Source organism: Lytechinus variegatus, chromosome 4 (genome assembly GCF_018143015.1).
Source record: "Lytechinus variegatus isolate NC3 chromosome 4, Lvar_3.0, whole genome shotgun sequence".
NCBI classification, from domain to species: Eukaryota; Metazoa; Echinodermata; class Echinoidea; order Temnopleuroida; family Toxopneustidae; genus Lytechinus; species Lytechinus variegatus.
Genome location: NC_054743.1, coordinates 47005886 through 47025900, shown reverse-complemented (window position 1 = coordinate 47025900; position 20015 = coordinate 47005886). Strand labels below are relative to the sequence as shown.

General features: G+C 36.9%; 1 protein-coding gene across 2 annotated transcripts; it reads right to left on the bottom strand.

Moving 5' to 3' along the window:
- Positions 1-393: 393 nt before the first annotated feature.
- On the bottom strand, positions 394-12447 carry LOC121414189. 2 transcript variants are annotated; one of them, XM_041607263.1, is made up of 5 exons: positions 12369-12447; positions 10845-11082; positions 3084-3259; positions 2357-2473; positions 394-889 (listed from the first exon to the last, which is right to left on the bottom strand). In XM_041607263.1, exons 2-5 carry the CDS (start codon positions 10962-10964, stop codon positions 406-408), a joined length of 897 nt encoding a protein of 298 aa, XP_041463197.1. In that variant the 5' UTR covers positions 10965-11082; positions 12369-12447; the 3' UTR covers positions 394-405. The 2 variants fall into 2 exon arrangements, with proteins under 2 accessions (XP_041463197.1, XP_041463198.1); XM_041607264.1 differs by lacking the exons at positions 10845-11082; positions 12369-12447 and adding an exon at positions 9588-9621.
- Positions 12448-20015: the final 7568 nt, after the last annotated feature.

Below are 20015 nucleotides of genomic sequence, written 5' to 3'. Positions count from 1 at the left end.
CCTGAAGATGTTTATCTCAGCACTCTACTTTGAAAAAGTTGCTAGCAATGTAATTTCGCTAATACCCCATAATCGCAAAATTAATTTGCTTCTAATATTAATAATGTTCATTGATTTCAATGGCGTGCTGATGCAATTAGTGAAATTTAAATGCCACCAAAAACCACAGATTCTGAAAGTCACATTTCCTTTCAGCAAATATCTCTTTGCTTTGCAGTATTGTAAAATGTAACAATGGCTTATACTTTTGTTTTATACACAGAGATGGGCGTGGGCATTTCGGCAGCAACGTCTGTTATTGAGTGTGAACACTAATAATGGCATAGAGTGCCAGAACCGTTCATTCAAAGATGAATACATACGGACAAAGTATAGGTACGAGATACCTACCATTGAGTAAAATGGTCAAGGTTCTCGTGCAAGACTTTCTTCCCGATTCATGGAAAAATACTGCAAGACCATATTTATTGAACATGAAATAAAATCATGACATGTCCCCATTTTTGGGATGATATCATCTGGGACATCAATGATTAGGAATGGGGACGACCTATATGATTCTGGTAGATCTTGCCATTTGGAATTTGTGTGTGTAAATACTGCAAAGAAATGTTTACATGGGATCCCGTTTCGTCTCCACGTGAAACAATCACATGCTGGTTTGTCAAAACTAACATTGTAGAATGCAGTTTGTCTACTGATACTCTGTACCTTGTAACTATTTGGTACATCCCCTGTTCTTACATCTGCCTTTCTTACTTGTTTGCTACTCTCTAATTGGTCCATGCAGAACTTTATAACAGACAAGGGACGGTTGTGTAGGTAGTCAGGAATATCTGTACTAAACTTTCTTGACTTGGAAGACGCTTTCAGGTTATTCCTCCTGTACCTGTAAAGGGAAAAAGCGAACAATAATATAAAAAATAAAATGTTGCTTCTCAACTGGTTCTGATACAAGATTCTTCTGATATTTGTAAACTAGGCCCAACTTTGCAGATTTGCATGTGTGGATATAAATATTACACTTGATTAATACTTGCGAATTTTCCAGGTAATCTTCAAATTGAGCAAAAATGCCCTGGGGTGGTATTCTGAGATCCATTTTATCTCAGATAAAATAAAATATTTTATCTCCGTTAAAATCAGTGAGATAAAATACCCTTAAAATCTCTCCGAATCGGTATTCTGAGAACCATTTTATCTTCATTTTATCTCTGTAAGACACACCTATTTTTTTTAATCAATATCCAATTAGAAACACGCTTTTATAGCTCTCTCATATCACTCAACCAATTGAAATCCATTCCGCCAGGAGGTGTGGCAAAGGGGCCAGATTGCGTCAATTTATTGACTTCAAATGCGCTTGCACTATACGCTTGCGCGTCTTTACGGAGATTTCTTTTTAACAAAAATGACAATACTCTCATCTTTTTTCGAAGTCTATATCGCATCTTTTCAAACATCATTTCAAAGACAATATTAGTAAAGAAAAGTCTTAGGAAATACTCTCTGATTGTACAGGAACAACGTTAAGGTGTTATTCTCAATAAATGTATAATTTTTCTTCATTTTCATGTCATCATTTGGGGTTAATTTACCTAGAAATACTGGTGAAATCAACGTCACAGAGATAAAATAGCCTCTACCCTCTTTTAAGTTTATTTTATTTTTTCTTCAAAGTAACGTGGGCGCAAGCACATCATCTGCGTTGCAATGGCCAGATACGCGATGGGTATGTGTACGCAGGCATTGTTCTGTTGCGTATCATCTGTAGACACGCAAGATAAAATTTATACGCAAGATAAAAACTAAAATTTTATCTGAGAGATAAAATCTCGTCTCAGAATACCAATTTCATTTTAAGAGATAAAATAAAATATTTTAAAGATAAAATGACCTCAGAATACCACCCCTGATATTTTGACTTAAGCAAAGTCTTACTCATTATCTATGATTGGGACGGTGATATATATGCAATATCGAGCCCTTTAATGAAGTGTTACATAAGGGGGGGGGGGCACTTCCATGGTGGATACGCATGATGTGCCTTCGGATAGACCCCACTTTTCTTCAAATTGCCATGTACTCAATGGCCCCCTTTTCTTATCTTTTGCTACTGAATGACCTTATATTTTTGCCTTCTGTTGCTACTGGATGACCAGTACTCAAAGCCCCCCCCCCCCTTTAAACTTTGTAACTTGGATGCTTTGGGGATAATTTGCAAACAAAGCACCCAATTTGAGTAAAATTTGATACTGCTATATGAGACTGACATGTAGAGTGTATGAGACTGACATGTAGAGTGTTTGGCTATTTTGCTTGTATATTATTATGATAAATCAGAACCAGTACAAACCTTGAAATCTGGATATTTAAAAACTTCCTTGACAATAAGTTTTGCTGGACAATTCTATTTCTTTGTAGGTTGGATGAGTCTCCTGGATTTAGTGCCAACATAGCCATGTTCTCCCACCTGTAAGGACAGCAACAAGCACATATATCTATGTACAAACTAATTTCAAATAATATAAGAAGGCATGTCAATGAAATTTTGAAGTTTCATGTAACATCGTAATCTATGCAGAAATAGATATATCTCTTGATTCCTGAGTAAAATGACACCAAAATCATTAAAATTAGCCAGGCGGTTCTGGATATCAATATTTCAAAGTGGTAAATATTGGGATTTTCGAAGTTTGGACAAAAATTACCAATTAGCATATTTGAGGTTGTCTAAAATTATAAATACAGCCTTAAAAATGAATAATTTCTTCATGTTTCACGTAAACCTGTTCTAGACAACATATTTAACCTACAAAAATCCCATGTGAACTGAAGTTTAAAATAAAAAATTAAAATTAAAGATGGACCTACCCTTTGTTTTCCAAATAATGACTAATTCCAGCTCATTAATTATGGATAAATTACAATGACACACAGATTAAGTTCTGCTTTGAAGAAAATGCAATATCTGTGAGAAGTCTAAAATTTCAGATGCATACCGATTCAATAATATGAAAATGAGATGAATACTCCCATATCACACACTGGAAATAACACCACATTACAAAGAAAAATTATACCTGTTTGCGTTGATCTCGCTTGAGAATATTTTGCTTTTCCTTCCAATCCTTCCCATGGTGACACTCATATAGCAGCTTTGATACATAGGTGTATGGTATACCATCAAAAGGGATTGCTGCAGCAGGCACTGAAAATTTACTGGTTGCAACATCTTGCCAGTATATCCTTGGACCACCTGTAAACCAACAACATTGTCACTGGTAATGTTAACAATATCAAATTAATAACTTGATTTGTCCAGAAAATATGTCAGTAAATGGTAAAGATTTGGCCAAAACAGATGTTATAGCAACACATAACTTACAAGTTTGTGTTGATGATTTTATTGTTTAGTAATATCAATTTACAATAGGGTTTAACTCCTTTACTCTGTAAAGCCGCTCACAGTGGCACGCAAAAACTTGCACGATTTGCAAGAATTTCCACTTGTTTTTTTTTCAAATAGCTATATCAGTTGAAGTTTCGCCTGCATGCAGTTGATACAAAGAGACATCTAGCATCATCTATAATAGAAAAAGAATGATCCTTAAACACTACACATATCATAAGTTACACCCGGTATCATACAGTGAAGGGCGAGGCGGTATAAAGGGCTTTCTGTCAAAATAGGACGGACTAGCTGCTAACACAAAAATAATAGTAGGCCTATATTGTACCACTAACACAAAAATAATAGTAGGCCTCAGGGTGACCAGAAGCCTGTTGCATAAAACTCTTTACCCAAGAAAACTCTGGTAAAAACTGAAAACTAAGGTTAGTCTGGTCTGTTCTATAATTTCTGTAAAATTCTCACATCCTAAATCCATTCATTCTTTCATTTATTCATTCATTTGGTAATACACAAAAGAGACTCTTTCTAACCACAATATATGGATATAGCTTGCCCGACGACTAGGAGCCGACCGACCGTTTTTATTACATATGATAAAACAAATATCAAACTTGCAGATCTCCGTTCTTGATAGATATTATGAATCTATGACATTACATATACACCGTTTCTTGTAGAGTAATAGTGACACATGAACTGACCTCTTACCCTATATTATGCGACAAGTCAGACCAGTTGAAAAAACCAGAGATAAAACTCGATGAGCAAAAGACTCTGGAAAAACTGTGAAAGACTTTTGCAAAACCCCCCTTTAAATTTGATTATAATAATTATGAACTGTAATGATTTGAATAATTTCACTTTGCAGATTTTTAATTCTGTAAGTTTGTCGTAACGAAGAGAACAAGCTAGAATGATACACCCAACGTATCCTTACCGCGCGTTATCCATTCTTTCCGCGCTCCAATGCACCAATGCACTTGAAATTACATTCCACGGAGGCTTCGAACCCCAGGGCTTCGAACCCCATTGACTATGCATTCCTGCAAGGTTTACGAACATTAACGAAACAAACAACATTTACCTGCTATACAACCGTAACGCAGGTAAATAATAGTCTGTTCTATAATTTCTGTAAAATTCTCACATCCTAAATCCATTCATTCTTTCATTCATTCATTCATTTGGTAATACACAAAAGAGACTCTTTCTAACCACAATATATGGATATAGCTTGCCCGACGACTAGATTTCAAAGAACGGGGGAAAAGCGGGGAGGAAAAACAAATAGTAGGCAGTTAATTGAATTGGTAACATAAAAAGCGTTACGCATGTATATAAATATTATTATTATAGCATCGATCATGTATCAAAAATTTTATCTAAATCTTATAAGTAAAATATTTAGTTTTACTATAACTTATTTGTTTGAATTTGAATTACCATTATCACTGAATTGAATCCTTAAAGCCAGATTACAAATGGATCATATTTGGCAAATACTCTTTATATAAATCTTCTTCCCCAATAATAATGTCGATCTAGATTAGGATACCAATCTTGTCGAACTGGACTTTTGAATTGTAAAGCACATGACATTCAAAATACTGAAATGAAACTGAATCCATTTTGTTAATGTTTCTAGGTGATTGACAGTGGCTATCGAGGCCTTAAAGTAACGAATCTAAATTAACAATGCCCAGTGGCCTTTCTTTCTGAAAATATAAAAACCATAAGCATACCTCCACATTTATGTTAGGGATGGTAAAATACTAGTAATTTTTTTGTTGTTGTCTGTTTTGATTTCATAAATATTACCTCTACTAGCTTTCAATTACTATTGACATGTAAAGAATCACAAATTTAACGATTTTGTAACCAATAATTTGTGGCTGATACTATCGTCAACGTATCCATCTTTTGCATTCTCACTCCTCCATCGTCCATGTCTTTTCCATAATCTATCTGGCACAGATGCCCTGGCAGCTGCTGTAGCCCCACCAGCTCTTAGAGAATGCAAACCTAAGTTTGCTTGGCCACAAACTTCCCTCATCCTTTCTACCACCGTTTCCCGAGCTCTAGTGTAACTGATTTTCTTATTTTTCTTCACAAGAGATCTCTTCCCTTTATTACAATATCCAGGCTTGAACAGATAATGATCAGAACATTCCGCAATACCAGCTAAATCAATGTATTTTCTTAGAACCTTGATAGGACAAGCACTATAATTCCCTCTACTAATAAAAACCTCATTACCTCTTCTATACTGATCGGTTTTACTCTTATGAATATTTACAGAAACGAAAGATTCGTTGAAAACAATATCTGAAACCTTAAGTGACTGCACCTCGTCAAATCTAAGAAATCCAGTATAGCTGATTACGATGAAAGCAAGATCCCTCCAAACTAAAACATCTGACGAATCTTCGTACTTGTCGCATAACTCGACTATCTGATCTGTTGTTACGATGTCCTTCTTGATTACTGGTCTCGAGTTCAGCCTTTTAGCACTTTCTAGAAGGTTTTTTACAAATGCATTGTCAGTAGGATCAGACATACCCGAAATGCCATGGGCCCATTTGATGCTGTAAAGTGCTGATTGGATAACGCTAACAGAAGAAACTAACAGATGAACCTTTATCGATGAGACTGGAGATATATAAGGCTACGTGAATGGGCTCCGCTGGTATGGCCTTACCCCCTTCTGAAGAAATAAAACTGCTCCATTTTTTGAATGCTGCCATGTATTTTGAAGACGTACCTTCGCTCCTCGATCCGATAAGTTGGCTTGCCATAACGCCCGTCAGCTTCTCAAGATTCGGAGATTTCACGCCGGTATCATGCAGCAAACCAGAGATAGTCTCCTTGAGATTTAGACCTGTATTCGTGTAAAAGAAAAAACATGCGTCTGATCTAGAATCGTACCTTAAAAGCAATTAGATTAAAATTACTCTTAGCATTTCCAAAAATACCATCTTTGCCTATGGTAACTGAATTTGAAGAGATAATCTCGTAATCTTTAAAGACTCGAAATCTTTCGCCATCCCAAATCTTTGGCCAAAAACAAGCCGACTTCCAGAAAGGCACTACAAGCGTGCCACTTGCCTTTTCTCGCACTATTTTATCCATGGTTTGAGCGATCAAACGAGGTGGTGGAACCCACCAATTTAATGCACCATCCCAGTTTTGCGAGAATGCATCTATACCACTTGTTCCAATGCACCAAGCTCTAGAATTAAACGTTTCACATTTAGTATTATAATTGCTAGCGAACCTATCCCACACGTGGGGTCCCCATCTCTCGTCCAAACTATAGAAAACTTTCCAACTGATATGCCAATCATCGCTATCCGTGACCCGACTGAGTCTGTCTGCTTTGTGATTTTCTTTTCTGGGTATCCACAAGGTTATATCTTCATATTCTTTTCTTCTCGAATGCTCTCTATTATCATCGCTTTCCTCTGAAGCTCAGGGTTTCCACTCCCTGCTTTCACAATTTTCACAGCATTCTTATTATCTGTATACCATCGTACATTGAGCCCTTCTACGTGACATTTCAATGTCATGGCCATTCTCACAAAGGCCTCGAGCTCCCTCCAAGTCGAGCTCTGAATCTTCTCTGATTCTGACCACGTTCCCACAACGTCCATATCGTAACCATCTACATATCCACCGTAACCAAAATTGGATGCGTCTGTGAATACAGAGAAATGGCAATTTAAAGCTGACTGCATGGGCGCAATGTTTAAGCGATCTATATTATCCTTCCAGAACATTAATTCTGTCATAACGTCTGGAGTGATTCGCACTGACGCATTCCAACTTGCTCTTGTATTAATACAGTGAAAACAATTCCTAGTTCTCAGTTGCGCTAAGGGACCCATAACTGTGTGCATTGACGCAATCATTCCCGTTACGCGGGCTAGAAATCTAACCGATACGACCGGATTCAAATTGACTTTGACTATAAAATCTGATATTGAAGTTTTAAGTTCTTCAACTCGTTTAGCCGTTATGCTAACCTGAAAACTATGGAAGTCCCAGTCTAAGCCCAACCATTTGGCCCGTGGTTTTGGCTCCCAATCACACTTCTCGTTTGCCAACAAGAAACCTAATTTTCTTAAGTCCAATTGCACATTCACACTAAATGACTATGCCCCTTCCAAACTATCGAGACCTGCTATTCCATCATCTAGAAACATTATCGCTTTATGCCCTTGGTTTCGCCAATGAGATACTACTGGCCTCATTATCTTTGAGAATACATAACCCGCGGTCGACAAACCGAATGGCAGTACATTAAAGACGAAATATCGTCTAATCCCGTTGAAGTTCCATGCAAAGCCCAGATATTCTTTATGATCATCATGTATTTCGATATGGTGATACGCTGATTTTAAATCGTAGGTAAAAACAAAATCACCCTCTTCGAAAACATCATTAACAGCCTTGGCGTCCTCGTACTTAAATTTCTGCTTGAAAAGATGCGGATTCACGTGCCTACAATCAAGAACCATTCTTAATTTTGCCTTGTTATTGGACACTTTTAGAGGATTGACCACTTTTGGTTTCTTTTTCAGCTCACTTACACACCCTTTTTTATTAGCTTTCCGATTTCTTCCTCCACAAAAGATAAGTTTTCGATTGCCGATCGATTATTTCTTATATCTGCATCGTCAGGCAATGTCATGAAAGGTAATACATACCCCTTATCTAAAAAAGATAGTATTTCAGAATTTGCGCCTATTTCTTTCCAATAATTCCTGCCTTTTTTCAACCTTCCCACTGGGGATGAAATTTTACATCCATCATTCTCAGTATTATCACACCCATGTATACTCTCTTCCCTGTTAGTCTGATTACATAAATGAGAATTATCACTTAGCTTGTTATATTGACTTGACACAGGACTGGCGTAACTTGATCCGGCTTCCTTGCATTCTGCCCTCCAATGACCAGGTTTGCCGCACGAGAAACATGCCCCGGGTTTCTTCGCCGAAAATGGCGAGGCGTTGACGACGAAGGCAGATCCTGAAGAAGAAGTGCTGTTCTGCTGATTAGCCCCAAAATATGGACGATAAGGAGAGAATCGGGACACTCTCTTCTTCTGCAAAAGCTTTCCCGCCTTTTTCTTTCTTTGGGCCCTAGCTTCCGCTCTCATGATCCGCTTTTCGTCATCCGAATCGTCGGCCAAGTCGTTCCTCACGTATTCGTCTACCGTAGTCCATCCTCCTTCAGAACTGTCCGCAAGCTTGATTATCTTTTGTCTGTACTCAATTAACTCCATACCTTCAGATAGTTTTGATCTTGCTTCTCCTTTAGCTCCGTCATGTTCTTCACTCAGTAGGACATCAGCTTACTTGATTTTACTAAGAACCTTCGAATTTAGTTTATATTGTTCCTCGTTACCCCTGCGTCGGAACTTGAATTCGTCCTTGCTTACTTCCTCTATTTTAGCTATTTGTATGTCGCTGAGATCACGCTGGTTTTCGTTTATCTTCTGTTGAAAACTGCCCAGCTTTGAAGATATTAGCTTATCAAGCTCGTTTAAGAGTCCAGTCTGGCTTTCTTTGATTTTCATTTCGACGAAATTTGCAACTGCGGACGGCTCCATAATGTCGTGTTGTCGTAACGAAGAGAACAAGCTAGAATGATACACCCAACGTATCCTTACCGCGCGTTATCCATTCTTTCCGCGCTCCAATGCACCAATGCACTTGTAATTACATTCCACGGAGGCTTCGAACCCCAGGGCTTCGAACCCCATTAACTATGCATTCCTGCAAGGTTTACGAACATTAACGAAACAAACAACATTTACCTGCTATACAACCGTAACGCAGGTAAATAATAATTTCCGCCATTGACTTTAGCACAGGGTAAAAACTCCGGTAAAAACAACCTGAGTTTTCTCAGGTAAAAAGTTTTATGCAACGGGCCCCAGACGTCCCTTATTTCCCGGGATTGTCCCGTATTTTGCTCCTGCATGTGTCCCGGCGTCCCGACAAACCCTTCCCGGGACGCCTATTTGTCCCGTATTTCAGAATATTGAACAAAATGTAGTTTAAAAGTGACGAAATTTTATTAAATAACCAACAGCTGACGAAGCAGGGACAACAATTCAATCGATAACTGTAAACTTTTGCAAGTTCTGCGGTGATTTGTTGCTAACCCAATACATTGCAAACGAACTGGCCTCCTGCCTGTGTGTGGCAGGCTACTAGCTAGGCATGGAGGATCGAAGCAAATTCTCAATGGTGCAAACAATCTCACATGATAAACAGGTTTCCACCAAAATAATCACAAAATCGCCGGGAAATTTTTATAATTATACTATGCATTCTCAGATTAATGATTTGGAGATGTAATCGGAGGAACAAGTTATTGACTTTCCATAGATCTAGTTGTTTCAGCTTTCATTTTGGGTTTTGGTGTGTACGATGCCGCGATGTTTCACCTAATTTCTAATTTTGACAATATGTTTCACTTTGAAATTTTATTAATTTCTAAAATATCTTATTTTTTAAGTTTTAAAAGTACATTTAAAAAAACACCAAATAAAATTATGATTTTTATTAGATGATTGGATTTTTTGTTTACTTGAAGTTTGAACTTTTCCCTTTTTCTTTCTTTTATATATACCCTATCTTTTCTGCTTGCCCTTTAATTTTGTTCCATCTCTTTATTTCCTCTTTCTTTCCTAGACTCTTTCTTTTCTTTCTCTCTGTTCATTTTTCTTTCTTTCCTTCTTTATCAAATATCCTTTTTTATTTCCTTCTTTCTTTCCTTATAATTACCTTGGCTTCCTTCTCTCTTCGTCTCCTGTTTTTTTTTTGTTCTTTCTCTCCTCCCATTATTTTCTCTTTTTTGCGTTCTCTCCTCCCTTCATTCTTCCCTTCCGCTCTTTCTTCCTTTCTTTATTTTTTCCCTTATTCTTTCTTTTGTTTCTTTCCCTTCCTTCCTCCAGTTTTCTTCTTTCTTTCTTTCAAAGAATGAAGGAAACATGTTTATTTCCTTCATTTTTTTTCCTCCTTCTTTTTCTTACCTTTCCCCCTTCAATTTTCTCCTTTATTTTGTCTTTCAGACATTTATTCACCTTCCCTTCCTTTCTTTCTTTTTTTCTTTCTTTCTATACTAATTTCAAAGAATGACGGAAACCTTATATTTTATCTCTTTTATTATTTTTTTCATCCTTCTTTTATTCTAACTTTATTTTTTATTTTTTCCTTTATTTTCTTTCCTTCTCAATCATCTCTTTTCTTTCTCCTTTATTCTTTCGTTCACCTTCTCTTCCAATTCAATATATTTTTATCACAAGTCTAATACTTTGTGTGGGCTTCTTTGTTGATCTTCGTTTGTTAAATGTCCCGTATTTCATTTTGTGAAATCTGGTCACCCTGGTAGGCCTATATTGTACCATGTATCATACCTTTATCTCCTGTTCCTGGGCCTGGCCCCGTTCCTGGCCCTTCTTTGGCAGCGCGGGCGTGCATCTCGTCTGCTGGATTGTAAACGATGAAAATGTTGACACCTCATGATGCCTTATCATTTCCTCCACCGCTTCTTTCGTAAAAACATAGCCGAAATTTGGTCCCAGCTTTACATCAAAATTTGGGCAATCCTAAATGGACTTGTGCAGCCATCACTGGCATCGATAGGGCTAAAGTGATGGGGTGTCCAAACTTCGCGCACTTTTCAAAAATATTCATCAGGCTTAATTTTGTCCACAAATTATTCATAATTTATACCAAACCAATTCAAGAAATAGTTACCACATTGACGGCAAGATCGTAAACTATAAAATCATGGACGAAAATGTAAAGTAAGTCACGGGATTTCGCCAGTACCGCGATCTCAAAATTCTATTCCGATCGGCGAATGCGGGCTGTGCTTGAAAACCGTTCAGAAAAAGTGTGACCTAACTTCGCGCACCAAAGCTTTTGTGGAGATTTAAATAAAAACTCAAGCTCAAAAAGTGAAATATTTATATCAGATTGATGGCAAAATGCTATGGAATAGGTTAGTACCAAATTTAACTCACATTTTTTATGATTTCTGCTTGTAAAATGGTGATATCGTGATGCTTGTTGCTTTCTTCAAAACAGACGCTAACGGTGACAAATTTGCCGATCTTTTGCCTATATTTTCATGAATACTGGACTAATCCTAAAGAAACTTTCAGCGAAGGGTAATTGTAGGTCGCTTTTCACATTGATGATGTCAGATTTTAAGGATATTGGCTAGTTTTTGAGATAATGACCGTCCGCGAAGTTTGGACACGCGCGAAGTTTGGACTCACTGCCGTATGATGGGGTGTCCAAACTTCGCGCACTTTTCAAAAATATTCATCAGGCTTAATTTTGTCCACAAATTATTCATAATTTATACAAAACCAATTCAAGAAATAGTTACCACATTGACGGCAAGATTGTAAACTATAAAATCATGGACGAAAATGTAAAGTAGGTCACGGGGTTTCGCCGGTATCGCGATCTCAAAATTCTATTCCGATCGGCGAATGCGGGCTGTGCTGGAAAACCGTTCAGAAAAAGTGTGACCTAACTTCGCGCACCAAAGCTTTTGTGGAGATTTAAACAAAGACTCAAGCTCAAAAAGTTAAATATTTATATCAGATTGATGGCAAAATGCTATGGAATCGGTTAGTACCACATTTAACTCACATTTTTTTATGATTTCTGCTTGTAAAATGGTGATATCGTGATGCTTGTTGCTTTCTTCAAAATGGGCGCTACGGGTGACAAATTTGCCGATCTTTTGCCAATATTTTCATGACTACTGGACTAATCCTAAAGAAACTTTCAGCGAAGGGTAATTTTAGGTCACTTTTCACATTGATGATGTCAGATTTTAAGGATATTGGCTAGTTTTGGAGATAATGACCGTCCGCGAAGTTTGGACACGCGCGAAGTTTGGACTCACTGCCATACTGGTAACCTAGGCCTAATACTTTTTTGTACGTACCGGTACGTAGCTAGCTCTACAACGCTATTTCACTCTATGGCTACAGTACAACGCTATTAAATTATGCGCGCTACAGAATACGTCATTCATAATGAATATTCATTTCTAACTCCGGGCATTGGAATTCATTGCTTACCATTATCAAAAGCGTGGTGGCGAAATCAATATGTTCTGAATGAATGATTAGCTTTTGGTTAAGAATAGTAAAAGGTTCTCCCTCTAAATACTCTGTCAAATTTTATTTATTGCAAAGGTTAATTAGTCAGAATGCAGAAAGGTCTACTTCAAGTGGTTAGCATGTATTGAAGAGATATTGAATCATGCTGGTCTTGGGATTGTTTGGCTGAAGCAAGGAGAAGGATTTAGTAACAGTTGGATACTGAGCACTCTGAAGTTGAGATTAAACGATATATGGCAAAAATATGGTCAAACAGTGTATGCCTGAATTATAGGATCTTTAAAAAGGATTGTCTGTTTGAAAGGTATTTAGTTTTGCTGAGTAAAAATGATAGAATAACACTGAGTCGTTTATAAGTAGGTCACATCGTTTACCAATTAATAATAACAGATTCACGGAAGCCCTTAATGAAACCAGTATTGTCCATGCTGTGATATGCAGGAGTCTGGTGATGAATTTCATTATGTTTTTGTATGTCCCTTTTTCAGAAAGGAAAGAGAGCTGTATTTAGGTAATAAAGCAAGAGTAACGACCTTGCTCATTACACATGTTGAATTTATTCTTATATTCTAGCTTAGGTCAGCTGAAGAAATTAGTACTCTTTTTAAGGAAAATAAAGTGCTGGCCTATAGAAATGTAAATCTGAACAATCCAATCATATGACGCTCATAAACAGGAATGTTACAACCTGAAGAGATAAAAAATAATAATGCCGCAACATTTGCACATTACACTGTATTCATGTTAACTTAAGATCAAAAGGAATATAAGGTATTAGGATATTCAAGCATATGATGATAAAATTGATTTTTTAATCTTAAATTTTAAGCTAGTTGCTGACGAGGATTTTTTTATGTAGTCTGGAAGATCAAAGTTCCATATTTTCGGGCCAGAATAACGGATGTTGTGTTGAAAGATAATCTTTTTGTGTTTAGGAATATATATTTGGTTATTTGTTCAGGTATCAAAATGATGTATATTTGATACATGCGTAAAGAAATCACGAAAATTTTCTGGAATTTGAGAATTTAAACACCTGTACATAAAATTACACTTGCTGAAGTTTATTGATGTCGTTAAATTTCAGCAGTTTCTGGGAATGAAATAAAGATTTCGTGTCTGTTGGTGGTATGATGTCGTTCACAGAAATTATACGCACAATTTTATTTTGAAGGGAACAAGGGCGCCGGAAGCGGGGGGGGGGGGGCAGGGGGGGCACTTGCCCCCCCAAATAAAATTTTTGGGGGGCAAAACGAGATTTTGCCCCCCCAATGTGCCCCCCTGAAAGTAGAAAAATGATAAAATATTTAAGGACAAAAGTAAACGAAGGCACTTTTCTGCCTGATAATTGTCATTTTTATTGTCAAAAATGAAAAATTTTTGCCCCTGACGGGGCAAATACATTATCATAGTAAGCCTCGCGTCTTTTGACGAACAGTGTTCCTCTGTGAAACATACCTTTGATAAGCCCCTTTTCCATCTTATTACAGTGTGATAACGTTCAACATTTTATAGTGGTCCACCAATGATTAGGTTTATAACTCTATGATGCTGGCTGTGTCGTCTATAAACGCGCGGTCGCCCAGAAACGCTCAGACCGGACCCGATATCACTAACGCGCGTGAACACTCGTTACTCGAGCAACATAATGGAATCTATGTCCGGGGGGGGGGCACTTACATTGACGAGTGGATACCATGCGCGACCACAAAAAAAAACAAGTAAAAAGGATGTCTTTTTCACGATATGGCACGTTACGTACGTAACGTGATAAGGGTGTCAAAAACACAAAATGATAAAAAAGGCTATCTATTTCGCTAGGAAAATTACGTGTTTTGGGTCGAATTTGTGGGGATGATAAAACAAAATTAAAATGTTTTATAAAGGATGTCCTTTTTGCCCCAACACTTCGTGTTTAGAGTCCGATTTGCGCAAGGTTTAGAAGTTGGGGGTCGTACTAAACCAAATAAGGTAAAGCAGACGACCGAAGGACCCATAACAATAAACATTCCTATACTTGTTTAGGGGTTCATTTCAGAGAATATTTACTAAGAGTATTGTTTTGTTTCCAATAATTCTTAAGGGTAGGGTTTCACACGCCAATACTTGTTAAGGGGTGCATTTTCAGAATATGGAAATTATGTGTTTAGGGTGCTTTTCGAGACCCCATGATCGCGCAAGGTATCCACTCATGAATGGAAGTGCCCCCCCCCCCCCGAGATCTATGTCATAGCTGTCAAGCCCAGAAACCATATTATCTCGAGAAACTTGTTTCAATTATTTCATTTTCAGCTAAATATAAATTGATAACAAGACAGTGCCCTAAAGAAAATACCAAGGTCATTTCAACTCAATATAGACATGTTATCAGAAAATTATACACAGAATAATCATGTGTAGAGGATTATAATTCATATTGTGAAAATGGTGAATCCCACTCGAAAGCAACTTAGAGATAATGTTTAGACATGAAAAAAATAAAATCATCTGTGAAAGTGTCTTCTTGACCGGACTCATATTATCCGAGATATGAATAAAAATGTAAATAAAGAATATAAAAGAAAAAATAAGCGTTACAGTACTGCTCAACTATAAAACAAAATCTTAAGATATTTTCACAGCCCCGTATTTTCCTCTATTCCTTTTCATTGGCATGATTGGAAAGCGTTTTGTCTGATACTATTTCAGCTCATATATGATATAGCACTTATGTATTTTAGATTCCAAAACTTCTTCCCATTACCTGTTACTAATCAGATCGAGATTGCAGCTAGCTCTGGTTCATCCCAGCTTTTGTTATTCATGGACGTTTAAAAAAACAACAACCCGGGAGTGGGTGGGGCTGCAAAACCTAAATTTTCGAAGAAACTTAAGAGCGAGGGGGCTTGTGATGGGGGAGCTTTTGCATTTTCTAGAATAAAATTGAAGGATTTCGTGCACAATTTTGGTGAATTTTGCCCTCTCGATCGGCGGCCCTCGGCTGCGTACGGTCAAAGGCCTATATTACATTGGTTTGAAACAATTTCGTTTGCAATAAGGCTCGTAATTTGCTGGAACTGCGACCCTGATCATGAAGAAAAACCAGTCTGGGTCAGAAGAGGGGGAAACAGAAGGAGCAAAAGGAACTCCAATACTGTTTAATTCTCAAGAAATTTATTTTTGAATGCTCTTAGAAACGCAACTTTTATACTCCATTTTTACACAAAGTCCTTACGGGGGGGGGGGGGTTCCACAGCCTCTCCCGCTCGATCTCTTCGGTATCTCACGCTGTCAAAAATATTGTGCCCTCTTCGGGATTTTGCCCCCCCAAAACTGAAAGTGTTCCGGCGCGCCTGTTGAAGGGAACATAATTTTTTAAGATGGGTTTGGTATGTGTTAGCCCAGACCAAATTACAATAATAAAAATATGGCAAGATTCGAGAGCAATATAATGTACGTAGGACCGGTTTTGGAAGATAAAAGCCTAGGCGATATATAATTCGGATATTTTTCGCTACCTTATTTGTTTTCAATTTCATTTATGTGATGTGACCATGTTAAATTACTGTCAATGATAATACCAAGAAATTTTGTATTTTCAACTCTGGGAATTTGGTTATTAAGCCTAACTTCAACATGATTAGAATCTATATGCCTTGTAGAGTTACGGAAAATAATGTAATTGCATTTTTTGTAATTGATTGTGAGTTTGTTTGCACTGAACCATTTACAGACATTACTCAATTCGGTATTTACAGTTTCACACAAGTGGTAAAGATTCTGTATTATTATCATATGTTTGTATACATTATTTTCTTTTGTATCATTATCATGTCATGTAAATGTGTTGTACTCTCATACCCCAGAAGGGGGTCGTAAGAGTCAATAAATTCTATTCTGTCTCTAAATCCAAACTGAAAGTTAAAAAAAATATTTTGAGATTTAAAAAAATCAATTGTTTTGCTATAAACCACTTTTTCTAAAAAAATTTTGACAAGGATGATAGTAAAGAAATTGGGCGATAATTACTGACACTTAACTTGTCACCCTTTTTGTACAATGGAATGACCTTGGCAATTTTCATGCGATCAGGGACTTGCCAGGAGGTAACTATATGTCAAAGGATCGACAATTTCAGATATTATACCTTTTAAAATAAAGTTGTTGACATCATCATAACCAGGACTTTTTTATTATTCAAATTAGATACAATATCAGTAATAATTTTTTTTGACTACGGGAGAGAAAAATATTGAACTAGGTGTACCTAGGTAATCATGAAGGTGTTTTGTTGAAGGGGTGATGCCTCTAGCTAGGTTAGTTCCTATAATGGTCATTGAAAATATTGGCTATATTTTCAGGATCTCCAATAATATCACCGTTAGACCTTATTTCAGTTATATTGGACTTGATAAATTCATGGCTTGTTTAAGAACTTTCCACGTATTTTGAATGTCGCGTTTATACAGAATTATTTGATCAGTAAAATGTCTTTTTCTTTGCCAATTAAACGTATTGTTTTGATTTAAGTATTCTTATATGTGGTGTATTTAGTTTTTGCCTGAAGAATATCTTTAAGTTTGGAATTATCATATAAATCATTTTTTCTTTTGATTGACGCAAAAGTGCTTTAGATATCCAAGGAAGTCTTGGTGATTTTTTGTAGTTAGTTTGTATTTTACTTTTGGAATATGCTTATCTAATTCACGAATAAAAATATTCAGAAAGTTATTGAAGCATATGTTTACATCATGGTGACAGTCAACAGACTCTAACGAAACACCCAGTCTTGCAAGATTCTCTGGAGTAGGTCTCCGCCTTGATGGCTTGGAAGGATTAATACATCAGTGCTTAAGGGTAATGTGAGTGATCAGTCAGATATATGGTTGAGGCCAGTATACACCCAGGAAATTCAAAGAAAAGATGACACTAATTGCCAAACATCATAAAATTTACTGGATCATCTTATAGAATGTTTATGCTATCACGAATTTGATATCGAACTAATGTCATGCCCCTATGCAGGGTCGACTGGGAGCTCAGAAAAAATTAGGTGTCATCATATATATGCACTATTTTTCCCCTAAAAAATCTAATTCAATATATTAGACAAATAAAAAAAAAAACTTTACAGAAACATTTCATACTTGTGCTAGTTACTCACAAACATTTCAGATTACACTTTTTGTTGAGTGCATAGGCTACATATCTTGATAGAAAATAAATATATCATCTTTATTATATATGTGACACTTCTATAAAAAGAGAGAGAAAAAAATTGTACACAATAAATCACAACTAAAACAAAGGGAGAGAACATAGATTAAATTGAAGCTATACATAATAATAATAATAATAGGCATTTATACAGCGCCATCTATCTAGAAATATTCTATTCCGAGGCGCGTTATTATCATTATTACCGCGGCTTTAGCTCGAGCTGCCTCTCAGCGCTCATGCATTCAAGGAACTAATCCTGCCGGGTACCCATTTACCTCACCTGGGTCGAGTGCAGCACAATGTGGATACATTTCTTGCTGAAGGAAATTACGCCATGGCTGGGATTCGAACCCACGACCTTCCGTTTCAAAGTCAGAAGACTTATCCACTGGGCCACAACTAGGCCACAACGCTGCGCACTACATAAAAAGTAATCAACTGATCCACTTCTTCCCTTGTTAACATGGTTAACGTGTTGCAGATACTTTCCTGATGCTATAAGTTCTTTCAGAACATTCACATCTATTATAGTTCTTTACAAGCTGGGACATCACAGTCCATAATCTTATGATTCACTGAGAAAACATTGCATCTCACTTAAATTATCACGAAAAGTTGAAAAGGGGTTCCTTTTGGCATATTTAAAAACCATTCTCATGAAAGTATATACCCTCCCCCAGAAAAAAAATCATGCTTCGATATAATCCTTTTTAGCTGTAGGTTATATCCGAACTTAGATTTCCGCTTGAAGGAGATACAACCGTTAACGGTAGATATGTGCCATATACATAGCATGTATAGGGTCTAGCAATGTATCTTGCCATAATTATCATGTGGTGTATGCGGAAAAAGGGCGCGGGGCAGTCAAATATATTGCTGTACACACGCGTGACCAAGAAATTTCCAAACACCCCTTTAAACGAGTTTTTCTCTGTGTGCAAAATAACCTGGCCCTAAACAAGTTTTTCGCGGGCTTTATTTACACATTTTGGCCACTTAACAAGTTATCGCCAAACATAACCTCGAGGAAAAAGCTTTTTTTTATTACTTTTTTCCTCCCTAGATCTCTCTCTCTTGCTTCCCCTCTTCTCATGCTTTTCTCTTCTCCATTTTTTTCCTATTGCTTTCTTTCTTTCCCCCTATGGGTCGCGTGCAGCACATCGTGGATCAGTTTCTTGCTGAAGGCCATGTTTCGTTCTTTTTTTTTGGGGGGGGGGCATAGCACATCTTGCGTACACCAAATCAGTTTATTTTTTTCATGTCAAGTTTTGGTAGATACAAACTATTAAGAAATAATTGATTCCACACACAATAACGTCTAATTCCGAGACAATGTCCAGATATGAAAATGTGTTTTCGTCTATGCATGCTCAAACAACATAATTATTATTTTTAAAAAATTGTGTGTGTGTGTATTTATTGTTGGCTTTGCACCAGGTCTCCGGGAACGATTTTTAAGTGAGGGTGCTGATGTAAATTTGAAAAGAAAACAAAGAGAAAAAGGTTTCTTTACAAAATTGAGGTTATTTCGGTTGCATTTTTCATTTTTACATGCACAACTTCCAGAATACCTGGGGTTGCTGCCTGTAGGGAATAATACACGCAGCAACCGGCACAGGATTTTTTTTTTTGGGGGGGGGGGGGGTGCTTCACCCCACTGCAACGGGCTTCCCAGGCCATGCATTGTACCATGCTATTATATTTTGTTGAATTAAGAAATAACAATATGACGTTCAGTTGCCAACCTCCATTATAAAACAGATTTAGGGCCTTTTCACATGTGAATTTGAATCATCGTTGTATTGATGATTGCAATTCGTTTTTTACAATCAACGATCGGACCTTTTAATTAGGATCTTCCTCATTTCTTTGATTTTGAAAAATCAAAGTTATCAGGTTTGAGAGCAGAAAAGCCTTTCTGTTGCAGAGTAGACTATGTCATTTACTGTATAAGAGCATCTTGAATTGTATTTCAGCACAATATCAAATGTCCTACTATTTTTGGTCTTTTATGGTGGAGAAAAATACATCATTTCACAATCGAAATAATAGACGTGTTGTGGACGAAATGACCGTACATTTTGGATGAAATTTTTTTTTTTGTTCGTCAAATTTTGTTTTGGTTAAAATGACCTTACATTTTGGGTGATAACCTTTTTTTTCCTTTTTGTTTTGCTTGTTATATTTTCCAGGCCTTGGTCCCCCTACCTTTGGGGACAGATTTCCGCCTATGGGTATCTA